The 18173-nt window shown below is 36.9% G+C and overlaps 1 protein-coding gene across 2 annotated transcripts in view; it reads right to left on the bottom strand.

Moving 5' to 3' along the window:
* CDH13 (cadherin 13) overlaps positions 1-18173 on the bottom strand; it is a 501672-nt gene that overhangs the window by 144347 nt on the left and 339152 nt on the right. For both annotated transcript variants that reach the window (XM_063334708.1, XM_063334707.1), the window contains exon 7: positions 9939-10117. In XM_063334708.1, coding sequence (XP_063190778.1) covers positions 9939-10117 — 179 coding nt within the window. The remainder of the gene's footprint in view (positions 1-9938; positions 10118-18173) is intronic.

The raw sequence follows: 18173 nt of genomic DNA, 5'->3' as shown, positions 1-18173 counted from the left end.
GTGGTCCAGTATTGTAAAAATCATTAAATGAGCAGTGTCAGGCAACATAGTCTGAAGTCATCACATGTTGTATGGCAAAAAAGAAATGTCAACGTTCATAAATACTGCTCCGTGGTACTATCAACCTGCAAAGCAGAATTCATATTTTAGACAGAAGTATCTACTTGAAGATGGCAGTATCATACGGCACAAGCTTAAAGTGTTTACAAATCACTTCTCTGAGTGAGAATTATCTTCCCTTAAGAGTGATTTATACATGGACTCGGAGCAGTCAGCTTCTACTTGTTCTGCAGGGAGAATGATGCTTTACAGATTTTTCTCTGAAGGAAACTGAGTTTGCCTTACAAAATAATAAAAATATCTATGACACAAGACAGATCAAATTAAGGAAAACAAACTGTAAAAAGTAATCAGCAGAACTTAATTATATGCATAAATGGCAGAATTTTGACCACTGACAGAGAATTCAGCAATCTTCCAGCAACGAAAAATCAGTTTTTAGGGAACTTTCATAGCCATATCAAAAAAGTATGTAACATACATAAAGAAAAGGCTAGCCCTTCTGTGGTAAATTGAACTTCTTTAATTTTACAGTAATCACAACATGATTGAACGACTTCATTTATGCTTTAGATTTTGAGCTTCTGAAATATTTATATATGTGCAATATGGATGTAATGTCCAACATTTACAACTAAAAACAGATTCAAAGGCTGTCACTAGTCTCTCTGGGATGTTTCAACTATATTTTAATTAAAATTTCTATTTTTGCACTTTGCAAAATAACCAAATAGGCAAAAAGTTACATGAAAGTACCACAAGTGAAATACTAGTGGATTCACCAGTCCAAAAGAGAAGCAGGGGAGAATCTGATTAACAGGACTCTTTAGATTTATATGTGCTTAATTCAACAATTTATCCATCCCCAGGTCTCTTTAAAGGGATGTTTCTTCAGGATATTTCTGTGTATTTAGCTGTGTTTATCTGTTCCAAGAACGAAAAGGTATAATTCAATGAAATATACCAGCATTATTCACATTCTGTCTTCTCAGATTACCTTTTAATTGACTTACTGAGTATATAAACAGAAAACTAAAAACTAATGTCATTCATGTAGTCTAAGACGTTTTTTTAACCTTGAATAGAGTTTTATATAACTCAATAGTACGGACTGAAGACTAGGGGATGTTGACACAACTAAAGAAATGCTACCTAATGTTTTCACAGAAACCAAAAGAATACAGTTAGACTGAGACTAAAAGCTGACTCCGCTTCTGCCCCTCCTTTTAATTCATGTTACTGTAATTAAATACTCCAGCACAAAGGATGGGTACAATTAGGCGGAATTTGGAGAGAAAGAATTTTCTCGTTGATGGTATTAAGATAAAATCTCCTACAAAACAGCATATTTTAAATAATTTTTGCTACATATATGCTAAAAATAGAAAGTCATGAGAAAACAAGAAAGATAAAAGAAAGTGAAAATGAAATGAGAAAGATGAATCTGTTATCTGATTGGCATTTGGGAAATCCAAAGCAACATCCCATTGATGCTAGAGGAATTATCCCACAATAACAGCACTGGGAAATATGAATTATGCTAACTGAACACTAAAAATAACCATAGAGGTATTTGACAAAACCTTTTTAATGTTTATTAAAAAAAAAAAAAAAGGCTAAGGAATCTGGACCCAAACCACAGTTTTATAGCTAGATTCTTTTTTCCTTTTTGGTATTAAACATTAATCTAAGGCATTTCTTTCCTTTGTCTTCTCTTGGGAAGATGACCAGCCTGCAATCCTAATTTCTGGCACCGGGTAAGTCTGTCCCTTGCCAAGCTGTTAACGGAGCGTACAGATGCATATACGGTTGGTGAATTTCCAACAATATTAGGGTTAGGTGTTGATTACAGTCACAAGTATGTAAGTATATATTTGATCCTGCTCTTGACTAAAGGTAGAGTTGTTAATCGCTTGGTTTCCAAAGCTTTATTGTATTTTGAGAAAAGAAAGAATAGTGATTGATTTTCATACTAAAGCACACAAAACTTCCTCTCCTGAAGCATCTCTGGGGTAACTCTTGTATAGTCCCAAGGACTCTGAGCTGCAACTGGGATATAGCTAAGCAATTTTTCCTATAGTGACTTTGAAGTAATTTCCATTTACTTTTCAGTACTAATTCTACTTGAGTCATGCTGGTTGTAAACTGACAACTTCCAGATGTTTTCCTTTTTGCTATCTTAAGCACTGAGCATTCTGAAAGTATTGATAATTGATGCAAAATCAAACCTGTAAGATAAAAACCTCAAAAAGTTTTTTTCAAGCATTAACTGTGATACATCCTTACTACTCTTCTATAATAAGAAGGAGTTCATCTTATCTATACAGCAAAACCTGCTTGTAAACTAGGGATATTTGCAAGAAAGAGAGAGTGTATTGGGATTTATCAATAGATTTACCTCTACCTTTTTTCGTCATATTCCTTGGCCCTAAGAAAGGATTGAAAAACATGGGCAGTGACAATCTTTCAGATTTTTCTCACCTTTTGGCCCTTCCAATCCTCTCTTTCCCGAACTGAAACCCCAGACATTTACAAAACACATGGTATGTCGCCAATCTGGAATTTCTAAGTTTTATTGTCTTCCATTGTAGCCGAACTGTAGTGACCATTGGGGCCTTCGCACTAGCAGAGTATGTGCCAGCATTCACTCATTCACCAGCTCGCTCTGCAAAATCTGCCACTTGAAGTCTGTTTTGTTATAAGTACACTTCTTCTCCCCTCTTAGATAGTCATTTGTCACAGTGGGATTTTAACATCTAAACATCCATAGAGCTAATATTCCTCTCAATTTTTTAAATAAAGAAACTCTAGCCAAAAAAGATAACATTTCAGTTATCAGCTTCTATTCAAAGTACATGGGCAGCTGATATCACGCTTTGTGTCACTCTTAAGTGTCTTGAAGATGATATTTTTTAAATCTCTCTGCAATACATCAGTGTCAGAGAAACTCATGATGTTTAGGTGAGTGACATATATTGAGGATCAGCAAACTTCACCACAGGAGCTAGTGATACTAACATTCCTATCCCAAAACATGAGAGGGAGAACATAAATATTTCTCAGTGCAGCTACAGAGAACTGCAAGTTTGAAAACTCATATTCACATCTTTTTGTGGAAAATATGGAGCTTTTCCAGAAAGTATGCTATTATGGGAGTATATATCTTAAAATGACGCTTGGAATCCCCAATAGTTGAGAATCACCTGTTTTCCATACTATGGTGGATAACATATTAGAGAAATGAGGAGCCAGTAGCCTACCTAAGAAATAAATCCAAGATCCTCATGAAGAACTAGGAACGCTCTTCTTCCCTCAGGATCAGAGGGTAACATGGAAAAAGCAGGTAGAAAAAGATTCCTTTAAGAGATGGATTGGGATTTCATGTGCTTCATCTACACAGAGGAGGGAAACACGTCCTTGAAGAAGCTCTGCCTGTTAAGTGGTTATTATTTATCCCACCTGCAATCTACAGTTTAAAAAGCTTAAGAGCGATTATCCCAGTTTATATGGGGTGACATTGTAAAGGAGCACACCTACACGTGAATGTCGGCCATCAGATCTGGCAGCATGATAATCTGGAGTCTGTAATGGCTAGGGGTTTCTACCCACAACGTTGTTGTCAACAAACCAGTTTAGGACTGCCAAGGAAAACCTGCTGTGGCTTCAGCCATCCACACAGAGGAGCCAGTGCAAGAATTTGAAGGGAGCTCCAGCAGCCCGCAGGGTTTTGCAGCTAGTCATGGAATTTACCATATCGCAAAACAAGTTAAAGGTGTGCAAGTGGGAATTCTGTCAGAGAAGACAAGACAAAATGATACAATTATTCCAACTCAGAGCTGGTATGCTGCAAGGTATACACTTTCCCACAATCACTGTAAATATGAATATTTTAGAGGTTAATATGAAGATCAAATGTGGAATGCATTTTATGAAAAGATTAATATCTTTTCATTAAAAATGAGAGTGCACTGTTGGTTCAGCATTTGCATTTAGATCGAGTAAGTAATAAGTATATTGACTGCTTAAGACACATATCTCCAAAATGGAAAATATGGATAAAGAGGGTAGTGTCCGGCTGCAGAAGTGGACAAGCTTTTTCTATTTCCTACTGCTACCCTGTCAGAGAACTTAAGCCCTATCAACAGGAGCGCCGTGATTTACTTATCACAGCAGAACTGGTTGAATACTCTAAAGAACATTTATGCAAGCGTTCATTCCTTCATGCGAGCAGTGTATTGGTGAATATATATCAGTGGGCTGCTGTTGACTTGAAAAATTGCTAGATGCTGTACAGTCATTCATCAATGTATGGATAGGAATGGGTATTTGCTAGTTGTTATACACTGCTTTTTGTTGCAGTTGTTGTTTAAAGCTTAGAGCCATCCAGTTAAGCACGAGGCTCAGCCAGCTATTACGTTACTACAAGCGGTCCCCATAAACATGAGCAGGATGGGCTAATGTTATCCAGGTTTCTCACCATTGATGGCATAAAGCTTTCAGCTCCATGTTTCCACGTAATAAAGAGAGGGAAAGGTATATGTCATTCAAATAATGTCAGATTGATGTACCAAGATTGGTTCAAATGGTTACAGAATATAGCAGTTGCTTACTGAAACGGTGGCGTGGCTTGTGCAGGCACACCAAGTGTCAGCCACACTGGAGAACATACGTTTCATTTAACTGAATCTAGCCCAAGGTTTCTCAGAATCACAGAATACTTGAATTGGTTTTCTTGAGAAGAGGTGCTTAAAAGCATATGTGACAGCGTATAGTCCAGCATGTAGCAGATATCTCAAAGTATTTGCTAACTTTAATTCAAATTAAGCACAGCAGTTCCTATCAAAAGCAAAAGCATATTACTCCTCAAACTGTGAGAAGTGAAGTAAATATTTCACTTAAGCAACTGTTGTGGCAGCTTTCTTATAGTACTTTAGTCATATAAAATTTATACTAATAATACAGCTACTTTCCTGCAGAGCAGAGGGGTCTGTAAAACTGGCAAAATAGCATTGTGAGTAAGCAGAGAAAATGATTACTGATCCATATAAGAAATTTAAGAGTAGATTCTATAAGAGTACAAGCATTTTCTACTCCTATGCACGTGAGGAACGTTATTTTTCTGGAAGTGTCGCTTTGAAATGGACTCTCCATCCCTGAAATACAAAATTCAGGACATTTCCTCAAGGTTTCTTTTCTCCTTTTTTTTTTTTTTAATTCTTCTTCCCCCTCTTTTTTTTTCCTCCCTCTTTTCTTTTTTTCTGTTGTGCTGTATTTTGGGTCATTTAGACCATACACTTTGATGGAGGGCATCCTTCTTCTCTGAATTTATGAATCAAAATGTATTCTCCAGTGGATACCTGGAGGTATAATTTGCCTCCTAACACTCCTCAATCTTTATTGCTGACACATTCAAGGATGCCTAACTCCCACAAGAAAAAAACTCACATTAATCTTCAAAAATACGTCCTTACCTGCCTTCTGAAAATGAAAATAGATGTTCTTTGAGAAATTATCTGAGTTTCACTGCAAACCCTGAGGATCATGCACTTTTGGAAACAATTTTGAATCTGAAAAATTTATAAATAAAAATATGCTGGTAGATTCAGGCCATACAAATCCTGCATGGTGCTGAGTCTTTCCTCGGAGGCATGAAACACTCTGCTTCCCTTGGCAGATGTCAACAGAAATCAAAAGCACTCAAGCAGCTCGCTGGATGCAATCTGTGGCATTCCTACATACGCTTTTTCTGCATACAGGAGAGAGTGACTTTTTTGCTTAGTGCTTTTGTAGGTGATAATATATTATGGAAATCTCTCCAAAGCACACACTGTCACCCATAGATGCTAAATCAAACACCCATTCAATTACTGCCGAAGTTAAAAAAATAAAATAGCTAAGTTGGGGACCTGAAGGCAGACAGGCAACTCAAAGAAAAGGCCTAAGACAACTTTTCTCTTTCTAGATAGCGCAAGAAAGAAAACAACCCTAAAAAAAAGAGTGAGGCCTTTCACATTACATACTCCTGCTGCTGCTTTATGTGCAGAACTTTGGAATAGCCTTTGAAGGAGAGGTCACTTAACACACCAGGAAGCACTCCCATTTCTCAGTTTAGCAAGCGACCTAATAAACACCAGTCACAGAAAAAGAAATTTTGAAGGCCTGTAGGAATTTCACAAAAATTGTCTTCATGTTGAGCTGATACTTGTAGCTAAAAGAACAAGCAGATGCACGTTTGAGGGTCACCAGAAACAAGTCAATTCTTTACCTTTCTTTCAATTTTTGTTTTATTTTAAAATTGTCCACTTAGAATTTACTTTTAATTCTAAAGTATTACCAGAAAAGAATGTTTGATTTGATTTGATTTTCATCTCCTTAAAATTATTAACCTGGATGTTTACTTATGGATGCTAAGATTCTCCCACATCTATTCAATTGGATATAAAACCTGAGCTCTCTAGATAGTCAAACTTAATTTTACTTTAGGGTAAATACCTGTATTTTGATTCTTTGCACTGAAACAAGAATTTCTGAGGCTATGCCATAGCAACTTTTCTGAAAATGATGAAGCATGGAAAAAATAATATGGACTACGTAGTATGGGTAAAGCCTTCCAGATGCCTTGTATCTCCACATCTCAGTATCTCCCACTAAGCAATACCCCCAGTCTCCTGTTTCCTCTGATGCACAAATATGAAATAAATTATACTTAAAATAAAAACCAAAACAAAACCCCAAACAATTTATAATATTTTAATTTGTCTTAAATAAAATGTAAAGTTTCCCAAAAGCATCAAGATCCAGGCAGTGGTAAAACTTACTAAAAGAGATGAAAACATGAGTAATTTTAATCAGTGTTTTAACATGCTTTGAAACAGTTCATCTCAACCTCTGGTGCATATACATAGGATTAATGAGAAATAGTTTTCTCCCTTTTCTCCAAGTCCATCCTAGAAAAATTTTTACTTCAATTCAGCTTCTTAATTGGTGTCCAGGGCTAATACAGTTTTAAACAGTACATCTACAAGGACCAACTAAGAATCATCCACTTTTGACTGGTACTCACTTTTAAGATTCAAAGAGAAAATAAATAGAGCTAGCAAAAGACAGAAAAATCACGGGCAAATGACCCAATTTAAAGTTTAAGTAAAATCCTAAGAGAAGCTGCTAATTTGAATTGGCAGTCACGAATAATCAGATTTACCAGGACCAATTTTTGCAGTTTCTGGAGCTGTGGAACTTCCCAGCAGAAATGCCCCTTCCCCCACCCCATATAAATACGACCTGTACCTTCATGAGCTACAGCCAGTTACCTGCAAATACTGCTGACTCAAATCCCAGTCATCAAAAAGGATCAGCTGAGTTGTTCCACATCCATTTTCCAAGTAATGGAAAACATTAACAAAAAAGCTTGCTATTCCCTATGCATGTCTACTATAATATATTCTCCACTGAGATGCCAGCAAAAGAAGGCTAAGAGAACTGAGGAGGTAAAAGCATTCCTCTCTCCTGTTCACAAATGGTGCTTCATGTGGTCTTCGTCCAACTGTCGATTGCGACAGTTGATCTGCATTTTTTTGTCCTCTGATGTTACACGCCTACTAGCTAGCAAGGCTTTCAGGGGAAAGACTGTTTCTTTGTCCCATGTTTCTACAACACACTTTCATAGATGATTGTGATAAACAGCCAAAACATTTAAAATCTACAAAGGCTCATGAGAGAAAATAGAATAACAATAAGGGACTAATATCAGCTGCCATCCTACAGAGGACTGCCATATAGCACTCCCTCCTCCCCACCGACTTTCTAGCATCCTGAAAGCCACTTCTCCAAGCCTGGGAATGCACAGATACCTTATTCCCTAAGCAGTAGCTAGACAGACATTTCCTCCTCCGTACGTTACTCCTGTCTCTCTCCACCTGAGGCAGACAATTCTTTTACAATAATTCAATTTCATGAGCTACATAGAAATACGTAAGAGTTATTAGTATCAAGATTATGTTGGTACCCAGAATTGTTCCAAATAGGATCATTATACCACTTGTCCCTAAAAGCTGCTATTACGGTTAAAAATAGAAGTTGATACATCTTTGACCATGAATGGCTAACTCCACCGATTAAAAAGGGAAGCATAACTACCAGTTTCTACACAAGACATACATAAAGAGGAAGGGGGAGAAGAGGCTGAACCCACAAAGATGACAGAGAGCACAACACAGGGCATCATGTGAGGAAATGGAAAACACTACTTTTTCCCAAGCCTTTCACCTGACAAGACATTATTAGACTAGACTTCAACTGCAGATAATGCTTGCTTTTAGTGTTAAATTTTTACACAGCCCTACATTTTGGCTCATAACAAACATAAAACATTTGCAGCAACAACAAAAATTACTTTGCAGTTTCAACAAGACTGCAGCTAGCCATGTCACCTTCAAAGGAAAGGTATTGAATCGATTATTATTAAAAATCATGAGGATTTCACATCTTGATTTCAGTATATGCTACCCAGCCGTAATACCCGTTCGATTGAGGCCAGACTTCTTGTATGGAGACAGCATCATTATTTCATGAATCACCAGTGACCTTTGGAAGATACTAGGAAAAGCAAGCATGTTCATTCCCTTCCATTGATTTTCTAATTTCAAGTAAATTGGTTTAATCTGGGGAATGGTTATCTATTAGGAATAAAAATACCTAAACTGACTTTAGAAAACAGTACAAAGCTTTTGAACTGAAACTACAAATTTAGAAGGGAAACGAGGCAAAAAGGTAGTGATTATATAAAACTTAACTTGGGCGTGATTCTTTGGCCAGCCATACAACTGTGAAAGAACTGGAATCTCTCTAAACTTAGAAGACAGATCTATAGGCCCAGACCTTAGTTTTACTGCACTGTGTGTCTGGAACATGCCTCTGTTTTACCCATTAAATATTCGCTGTTGGAAAAGCCTGCAGGAAAACTACTCACCTAAAATGGGAAGTAGAGCGGGCATCATTTTCGTCAGGTTAAAATGAGAAATAACATGCTGAATATTGAGAACATTGGACAGTCCTGAATCTAACCAACTTAGAAGACAAGTTCAGTAAATCACCATGTATCTGAAACACCCTGCAAGAAAAGAACTTGGTCGTCTCCAGGAACCTAGATGCACACAGGGCTTCGTAATCAAAGGATTTGTAGCGTAAATGTTTAGGTCATCATTGTACTGATGCCCAGATCTCAATATATTCTGATAACTAAACCTTTGGCTTAACATATTGTCTCTACTTTATTATCTTCTGAACATGAAATGATCATACCTAAGCTTTTTTTGCTATCAATTTATGTTCTCATAATGTTAATGATCTATAATAAACATAGATTTTGGCACTACGGTAATTCACCTTAAAACCACACGCAGACTACTGTTCCTTTACTATTCCTTTTTTGTATTTTCATTTTTTGCCTATGGAATACCAAGTTAATCAGTCCATTAAGTCCACTCAATAAAAAGAAAATGCTAGAAAAGGATTTAAAGCACCAAACTGTAACAATCTCATAGCAAACTATATACACAATTAGGTTTGGGTTTTTTTTCGACTTTTGGTAACTCTAAGTTGAATTCTACGTATTCCTGAGACCTTTGCTCTCATCATCCAACACTAGATGTCTTGCCCAGAAATTATGAACTACTAGATTTATAAATATTGATCAGAGTATATAACTTCTTAAATCCAAATAAGAAATAAACAAAACTCTTAAAAGACTCCTCACAGTTGAACTTCTGAATCCCCATCGCTGGAGTACTCTGAACCTCTTTTCACATCACAGAACAAGATTATAGGCACAGGCACAAACATTAAAATGTCAGACTGGCAACAGCAAAACGTTCACTTACCTCACGGTCCAACAGTACAGGTGACACGACTGTAACAATATCTCCCTTTTCTGGGTCAATATAGAACATATTTGGAGATGGTTTGGTAGGTGTCTGTTTGAGGATGTTATACCGCAGAAGAGCATTGTCTGTGCTGGAGTCATCAGCATCAAATGCTGTCATACGCATCACCGTCGTTCCTAAGGGAAAGGTGGACAGACAACAGAATGCAGTTACCAACAACAGGTGAAATTATGCTGCCTGCACATATAAGAACCAGGTGGGTACAATACATAATTATCTCATCAAGACCACTGAGTAGTTTCACCTGATGTTTAGTCTGTACTCACATTTGTATTATTTTAACTTGCTACTGAGACAACACCAAACGACTAGTGTTTCTGGTTTGCAGCAGACATAGGACTCTAATATAAGTTCCCCATATTTGAGTGCTTTGTTGCCACTCACATTAACTGCATTTCACTAAATGAACTACAGATGTATCTTTTTCACTTTAAATTCTAGAAAGTCTACAGGATATTTATAATGAGGATGACAATGCTGAAATAAGAGAAAGATCTCTATTTTCACTTTAAAGTCTTGCACAATTTCAGAATTAGCTGGACATTATAATTTCTGTCAAAAAGAAATTTTGTAGTGATTAAAGCCTACATTATTCTAATTTCAATTTGTACAAATTTATGGGCTTGCTGTATCAGCCTCAATAAAAGAAACCAAACGCAAAACCCCAAAACCCACCACACCTCTATTGCCAGGCTATCCTTCAAGTGATGAAGGTTTTTTTAAGATGAAAACCTACAGTCTGCAGTTCTGCTACAGAGTGAAATACGGCAAATGTCCTTGACTGCACGGATTCCTAAATGATGTACAGAGGAGAAACCTCACTCTTCCACGTCACAGTTAATACAGGAGAACCTGGATGCTGCCAATTCTCTACTTAGCTAGTGGAACACATAGTCCTGCATCACAGGTTCAAGTCTTTTTCTTTCCCTTAGACAGGAACACCAGAGGCTGCCACAGCCTACAAAATTCTCTCATAGCATTCTTTTATTTGCTTCGTACAGTACATTGAGAACCAAAGAAAGGAAGCAATTAGTCACTTGGGCTGAACGGTGAGATATTCACCCCTAGACCATTACAATTTCTTAATCGGTTCATTTATAGGTATGAATGTAAGCATCATTTTTAAAAAGATCTAACTAAAAGTAACACATCGTTACATCAAAACTCAAGTATTTCTGGTGGTATTAACCTGAAGAAAGAATAAAATCCTACCGAGTAACAAAAAAGTCATGATCAAATCAACAAACTAGTTTCAATGGTGGATCAAAGTTAAGTAAAAAATTGATGCAAAAGGTATTAGCAAACTTCAAACAAATAAGAAATCTAGGAAGCTGTCCATTCTTTTGCCTAAAAATTTCAACTAAATCAATTTATCAAATTCCATCAACTATATGATTTACATTTAAGTAACTTAGCACTGAAACGCTGTTATCTAATGTGTGAATCACAATGTTGAACTTAGTTACAATTCCGTTTAGAGATTAATTCTGATGTGGTGGCTAACCCTTTCTTTTCCCCCACAGATTTCCAGTGGGCAAGCAATATGATGAGGAAAAACATTTCAAATACAACATTTTCATTTCTTTACAGGTTCGTAAGACTATAGGATCTGTTCTCAGTATCCACGTAGCCTTTTGTGGCAAAATAACCCCAAGTGATTAAAAACCCTGGTACAAACAAGGCCTAAGACATTACATTGGAAGTGCCTGCAGAACAGAAATACGTATCATTCATGTACAACGATAAACAGTGAGTTTATATTCTCTGTGAAGGTCTTGGAGCACAGATCACTTAAAACTCAAATAGAAATGAAAGATTGTGGTAAGAGTACAAACAAACCCAGCTTCACTTATAGCCTGACATAGCAACTGCCTGGTTCACTGTTAAGCAAACACAACTGGCTTGTTTAGATATGTTTCTTCTTTTTTCCTTTTGCTGTACTTCCCGGAGTACAAAGTATTGACTCTTGATGTAGTGACCTTGAATATAAGCTCTCAAAGGTTTTGCTTCATTGCTACTTCAGGCAGAGTTACCCTCTGGAGAAAAATAACAGAGATCTGACAGCGTGTTGGTTTTATTCACCAGTGATTAAAGGTCAGACAGCTCAAAAAGAAGCTTACCAATAGATACCATGCCATGTTTTCCAATATTACAAGATGATCCTAGCCCTGATATTTTCACCTACTTTGTTTGAGACTTTTTCAGAAGAAAAAAGAGCAGGTTTCTGTTTTGAAGAATGAAGATTCACCCTCTTTTCACAAGTACAACACGCTGTGCTATTTTTTTTTAGAGATTTATCATATTTCGAGAAGATTATTTATATTCATATTAGATAATGTGTTTCATGAAGATCTAAGTCACAAGAATTCAGTGAAATAAATAAAAATTAAGGCAAATATTCAAGGGATCTTAAAGAGCGCCCAAGTACAAGTGAAATTCAATGAGTTTTGGTACGCAACTCTTTCCTGAAAAATGCAATTTAATAAGATGCTTTACTCAAGTACATTAGACTCTATTTAAATGAATATACAGTTGCTACCCTTAGTTATCTATTAGAGCAGCTGATGCTCAGCAGTGATTTAGAAACTGATTAAAATATATACTCAGGTAGAAATCCTATTAAAAGAGTTGTCCTAGACTGTTCTACTGAAATATTTCTGATTATATGAATGGGGAAGGCACTGTAGATTTTAAGATCTGATGGAAATCCCCAAATCTCTAGTTACTCTGGCATAAAACCGGCTTAAGACAATGGCTGAATCTGATTCTGATTTGCCAGCTGCAGTTCTTTAACCTTTCAACTCAGGGGACATGATCTGGTTCTGTGCAATCATTCCTCTGGTGCATACAGATAAGAAATTCCAGCAACTCAGAAGAGCAGAATTTTACATTCATTTTGCATAGAAATTCTAGCTCCAGAAGGAAAGCTGTAGAGAATTAGATCCATTTGTTTCTGTGTTGCTTCTGTCAAAAGCTTTGAGATATTGGTTTCTAGCTACCATCAAAGTGGCATTTACATTTAAGTAAAAGTTATCCTATTCTCACAAGTTCATGTACAGATACAAAAATGCGTATTAAATTTGGGGTTGTCTTTAGATGTTGTTATGCATTAGTACAGTCTATATAAGGTTGTACCTGTTTTCTGTTCAGGAACATCAATACAGAAAACTACACCTCTTTAAACATCACCTGTATGCTTACATTGCTGCAACAACAGAGGAGCTGCTGAATACTGCGGCTGGAAACAAAAAATAAGCCCTTGTACTGAGCTGAGAGCTGGTGCCAGGCTTCTGCAGCCATGCTGACAATGGCTTGTCCTCAGAAACATATCCTTTGCGCGCTTGTGCTCACAAGCAGGTTTGCAAACTAGCTGGAGTTCAATGCTGTCCATTCATTTCAAAGCACAGTGGTACCTCCTCTATATTCTATTCCATCAAAACAAAATAAATGGAAACCCCCACATATACAAAAACCTAGAATGGGCTAGTATGTGTGGTTGATGCCTCAAAAATCTCAACAGCTGTAAACCAGCAGCTAAAATATATTTCAGGGACCTTTTGGAGAAGTCTGACAGCTACATTTCCAGGGAAGAACTTTCCTATCCCAGTTGAGGTGTTCACACAGAGAACACACATAACCATACATTTGGGATTGAGACGATGTTTATAGAAATCTCTTTCCTAAAAACAGAGACACAAATTTTTATTTCAAAATGCTCTACAGCATACATTCGGTCCAAAAGAGTTTAATTCAAGATACACACTTCCTCAGTATTACTCCTTCATCATAAAGTTTTATTCTTCATAAAAGATTCATTTCCCCAGACCCATAAACTGACTACTTCTAATTCAGTGTCATTTTATAAATACTTCCATTCCTGGCATCAATCAAATGCAGCTGGCTTTCAAACCACAAAACAACAGCTTGCTACATTATCATGTTAAACAATATATATTAACTTATCAAGCTGAGAAAGAAACGTCTGCAAAATCAGCAACTTTATAGTTCTGCCAATGATGTGCAGTTCCTCGTTGAGGCAGTCCCTCTCAGTAAAGGTACAGTTACGCCTTGGTATATTTCAATATTCATGGTTTATTTGTCACACCTTCTGGGCAGTTTCACTATTACCATAATCACTCAAAACCTCGACTTGCACCTCCCAGAGTTCCTCATTGATCAGACATATATCCCACTAGCCAAGTCATTGCTCCAGAGGCTGCAGCTATCAATCTGTTGATTGCTCATTTGGCCTGTAACTTGGCTTGGAAATATTGGCAAAAAACTCCCCTCAGGCATTAAGAAGTAAAACACAATGCTTGCACAATTTTGTGGTGATTGGAGCAGATGGTTCTTGGGAAAAGCTCCTTGGCATTTCTTTCTTTTATTTACCTCTTAATAACCTTTCTATTCTTTCTTTCTTTTTTTTTTTTTTTTTGTTGGTGCCTTTTTTTCTGTCAAGATGCCAAGAGAACATCAGCAACAGTTCAGCTGATGGATGAGATTACTGCTACTTCCCTATGCCTTTTATTTATTTATTTATTACATTCAGCTGCCGGGTTTACAAAAAGGACTAGAACGTAGTGGAAGTGAGGCCTATTTCTAGCTTGATTAAATACGAACAAGAGTCTCAAGCCTACAGCCTTAAAAAGACGACTCTAAATTTGAATACTAACATTAAAATAATATGCAGTGTAAGGACTCAACTGTTTATAAGTTTGAGAGCTACAGTGCTAAAAAACTTCCCACTGGCGTGTTCTCGTGTTATTTTCACTCTTTTTGTGTGTCTCTGCTGTATTGTGAGTCTTTCTGTGAGGTCAGGTCTCTCTCTCTCAGGTCATTAAAAGTTTTCTACGTGTGCTATAGAAAGTGAAAGGTTTACTTTCCTAATTAACGTGACTGGATTGCTGAGATTTATTTCCACCTTCTTCACAAGTTCAGATGTACCTCTGAACACTGATCATAATCAGTTGTACAATGGCATACTTTCAAAAAGTAAAGCTATTTTAATCGGAGAAGGAGAACAAAGAATGAAAAATGGGATGAAAAAGGAAGAAATCAAGAGGGTTACTTATATCTCTAGAGCACATTACATTTATTGTGACAGAAAAAAAAAGACATCAACTATCAGAAAATGGAGCAAAAGAGGGTATCATTCTGACTACTATACTCATCATAACTAATTACATGTTTCATGTCATTTTGTACTTTAAAGACAACAAGCCCCAGGGAAGCAAAACAAATACAAGAAGAAAGGTCTATTATGGCTCCAATCAAGTGCATTTGAATTACAACTACGGTTATTAACTTATGCGGGTTATTAAAAACTTGAAGGCCTTGCTCAATAGAGAAGACATTTAGTAAGAATTAATGAGTTCAGTCTTTTAGCATATCTTGTATTTACGTAGGGCAATAATTTTCAACCCTGCAGGACTTTTTCACATTGTCAATTTAGATGTCTGGCAAATTCCGGGTATGTGTATACTTTTTAAACTAGAGTTTAGAGGGCATCACTGATCAATACACTGGGCATGCCAACGTACTGCAGTCAGCAGGAGTAGAGAGGTGCACTGGTGAACTGTCACTTGTGGAATGAATAATAAACTTGACGTCACATGACGGAAAATGATGTTAAGAGCTTTCAGGTATCTGCTGCTCCAGCCAAGACATTGATATATGAAACGTCAGTAAACGAATTTGCATTAGTTGAAGTTATATGACATGGATGCCACTTTGGTACATTGTGCTTTGTCTCTAGCGCTAGGAATGTTTGTTTCTTTAGGGTAAAATTGTTGGATGAAAACACTAAAAACTGTTAGCCCCACCAAAGATTCCCAAATCATGCATGTATTATCAGTACATACTAGATTATGAGATGTTTGTCGTAGCATAAGTACACTGAAAATTAAACTCTACGGTGTGCAGCTAGGAGAAATTATGAAGCAAATAAAAAGAGCGTTATTCTTTCATAATAATACTAAGATCCGCATCACAGATCTTGTGTTGTACAAAATATGAAACTTGTGGTCCCCAACTGGCATAACATTTTACACACTGTTCAGTCTTCCCTCACAAAAAAAAAATATTGCATGTAGTGTTATAAACTATGGATAGCATGAAATAGATTACAGATAGCATGAAGTAGACAGTTCCATGAGGAGTAAAATCAATGAAGTTCCATTTCCTATCTGGTATAGTCCAAAGGCTCACCTCCTGGACGGATAAGATGACGTCTTACAGTAGCTAAAGTCAGTCATTCCTAGCAAGACCATTAATAGGATCTTTTTCTCTTTTATTTTCATGAGACTTACATGAATTTAAGGTATTCCTTCAGACAACTTTATCCCTATGAGAAAATTAGTAGAAATTGAGGGATGAGTTCAAAAGTTTTGAGGGACAGACTGCCAGGCAGATGGATAGAAATACATGCTAAAATTTAACTTATTCCGATGGCTTCTTATTTTTATGCGCTAGATTGTTTTCATCGCGTATCTGTGTTCAAACTCAAAAATAAAAACTATTCCCAAGCAGTCAGTCCATCAAGGGAAAGCAAGAGGCTGGTTTTTCTCTATGCCAAGTGTACTACTTATTAAGCTTCCCCCTCATCTGAACACATACAGGTAGAGAAGTAACAACAGAGACCTTGACATGTGGTGACATAGTTATTAATGGCTTTTATGTAAGAGGAACGGGGCTGGTTGATGGAAACGTTCTCTATTTCAGAGTACACGTCAAACTCCTCAACTTTAAAAAAAACCCTAACTTTTCAAATTGAAAAAATAAAAGGGTCGTGGTTTTTTTGTTTGTTTGTTTTTTTACACACCAGGTTTTAACACACCAGGTTCCTGAGAAAGGAAAGTGCTGTGATGTGTTCCAGAAGCAAGTTTATCCTTTCTTAAACGTGAATCTAAATCTCCAAACAACAGGAACAAGGGAATTAGGAGAGGAATAGTGACTGCTCTGCTGCTGTAAGAAGCTCCTCACCAAATTATACCTACTGTAACTCCATTTCTCCTAAACAGTTCTACTTGACATCATTATTACCCCTTCAGGAAACAAGCCACCTTTGCTCAGGCATGGGGAAGTCTTCACACTTGTTCACCTACAGCCTTCTTCAGATGGACTGGAAATCACAAATTTAGTGAAAGAGAACTTAAAAAACAGAGCTGTAGATGAAAAAAAAAAAATGTCCTTCCTCCAGATATGAACAGGCTACAGATTTAAGCAAATAACCCAAGACTTTTTCCTAACTAGGATTCTGCCTTGGTTCTGGATCAGTAGTAAAAGCATCGCACTCTCATGTCTGCTTCCCTTTTGAACAGTGAAGTCTATTAAGGAAAGGCACGAATTACTTCTTGGATCATGACCATAAGCTATAAAAAGTCCCACTGTTCTAATATTCTAACTGACAATTCATAACATAATCTTATATGTCAGATAACATAATTCATAAAGCAATATAACACATTCTCTTGAAGTAAATGGTTTAATGTAAATGATGATATGCACTGAACATCTCACAGCAGGCAACTACGACAGAACAGTGATTTATGTGTGAAAAAATAGCTATTCAACACACAGAGAGTAAGATTCAGCCCTAGGCACACTCAGAAAACACAGAGGACCCACATTCCCTCTGGAGTTTGGCTAGCACTAAAAGTCAATCATAAAAAGCACAGGAAATAAAGACCGGATGAGACATTAAAACTTCATTAAATTCACCCCCCTAAAAACAATCCAGGACCATTATTGAAAAGATACAGAATTCTGTTCTGAAAGCCTCAAACAGAGAAATTTTCACAATACCCATGTAACTTACCACCGTGACAAATACAAATGGCAAACGCGTGCCAGAAAGCTAGCTCAAATCCTAAGAGGAGATAGGTCAGTGCCTAAATAGCTAGCTAACCGCTAGACCACCACTGCACCAGAGACAGACGATGCTGCTAAGCTCTTTCCTCATCTTTTATAGAAAACTACCAGAGGTAAGAAGTCTGAGACTCGGCACCTCTTGCCTAGAGTGACTTGCTCATTCACTCAGCCCTTTGATCTGAACTGTTTGACAGCTGAAACATTTTGTCAGAGATGCTTACAGCTCACATGATTCACCATGCTGTTTTCCCAGTTCCCATGTAAAATTGGAATTGCCTGCAATCATTCAAATTTGATTTCAGA

Source organism: Chroicocephalus ridibundus, chromosome 4 (genome assembly GCF_963924245.1).
Source record: "Chroicocephalus ridibundus chromosome 4, bChrRid1.1, whole genome shotgun sequence".
Classification (NCBI taxonomy): Eukaryota; Metazoa; Chordata; class Aves; order Charadriiformes; family Laridae; genus Chroicocephalus; species Chroicocephalus ridibundus.
The sequence above is the reverse complement of the archived record's forward strand: the minus strand, read 5'-3'. Positions and strand labels throughout refer to the sequence as shown.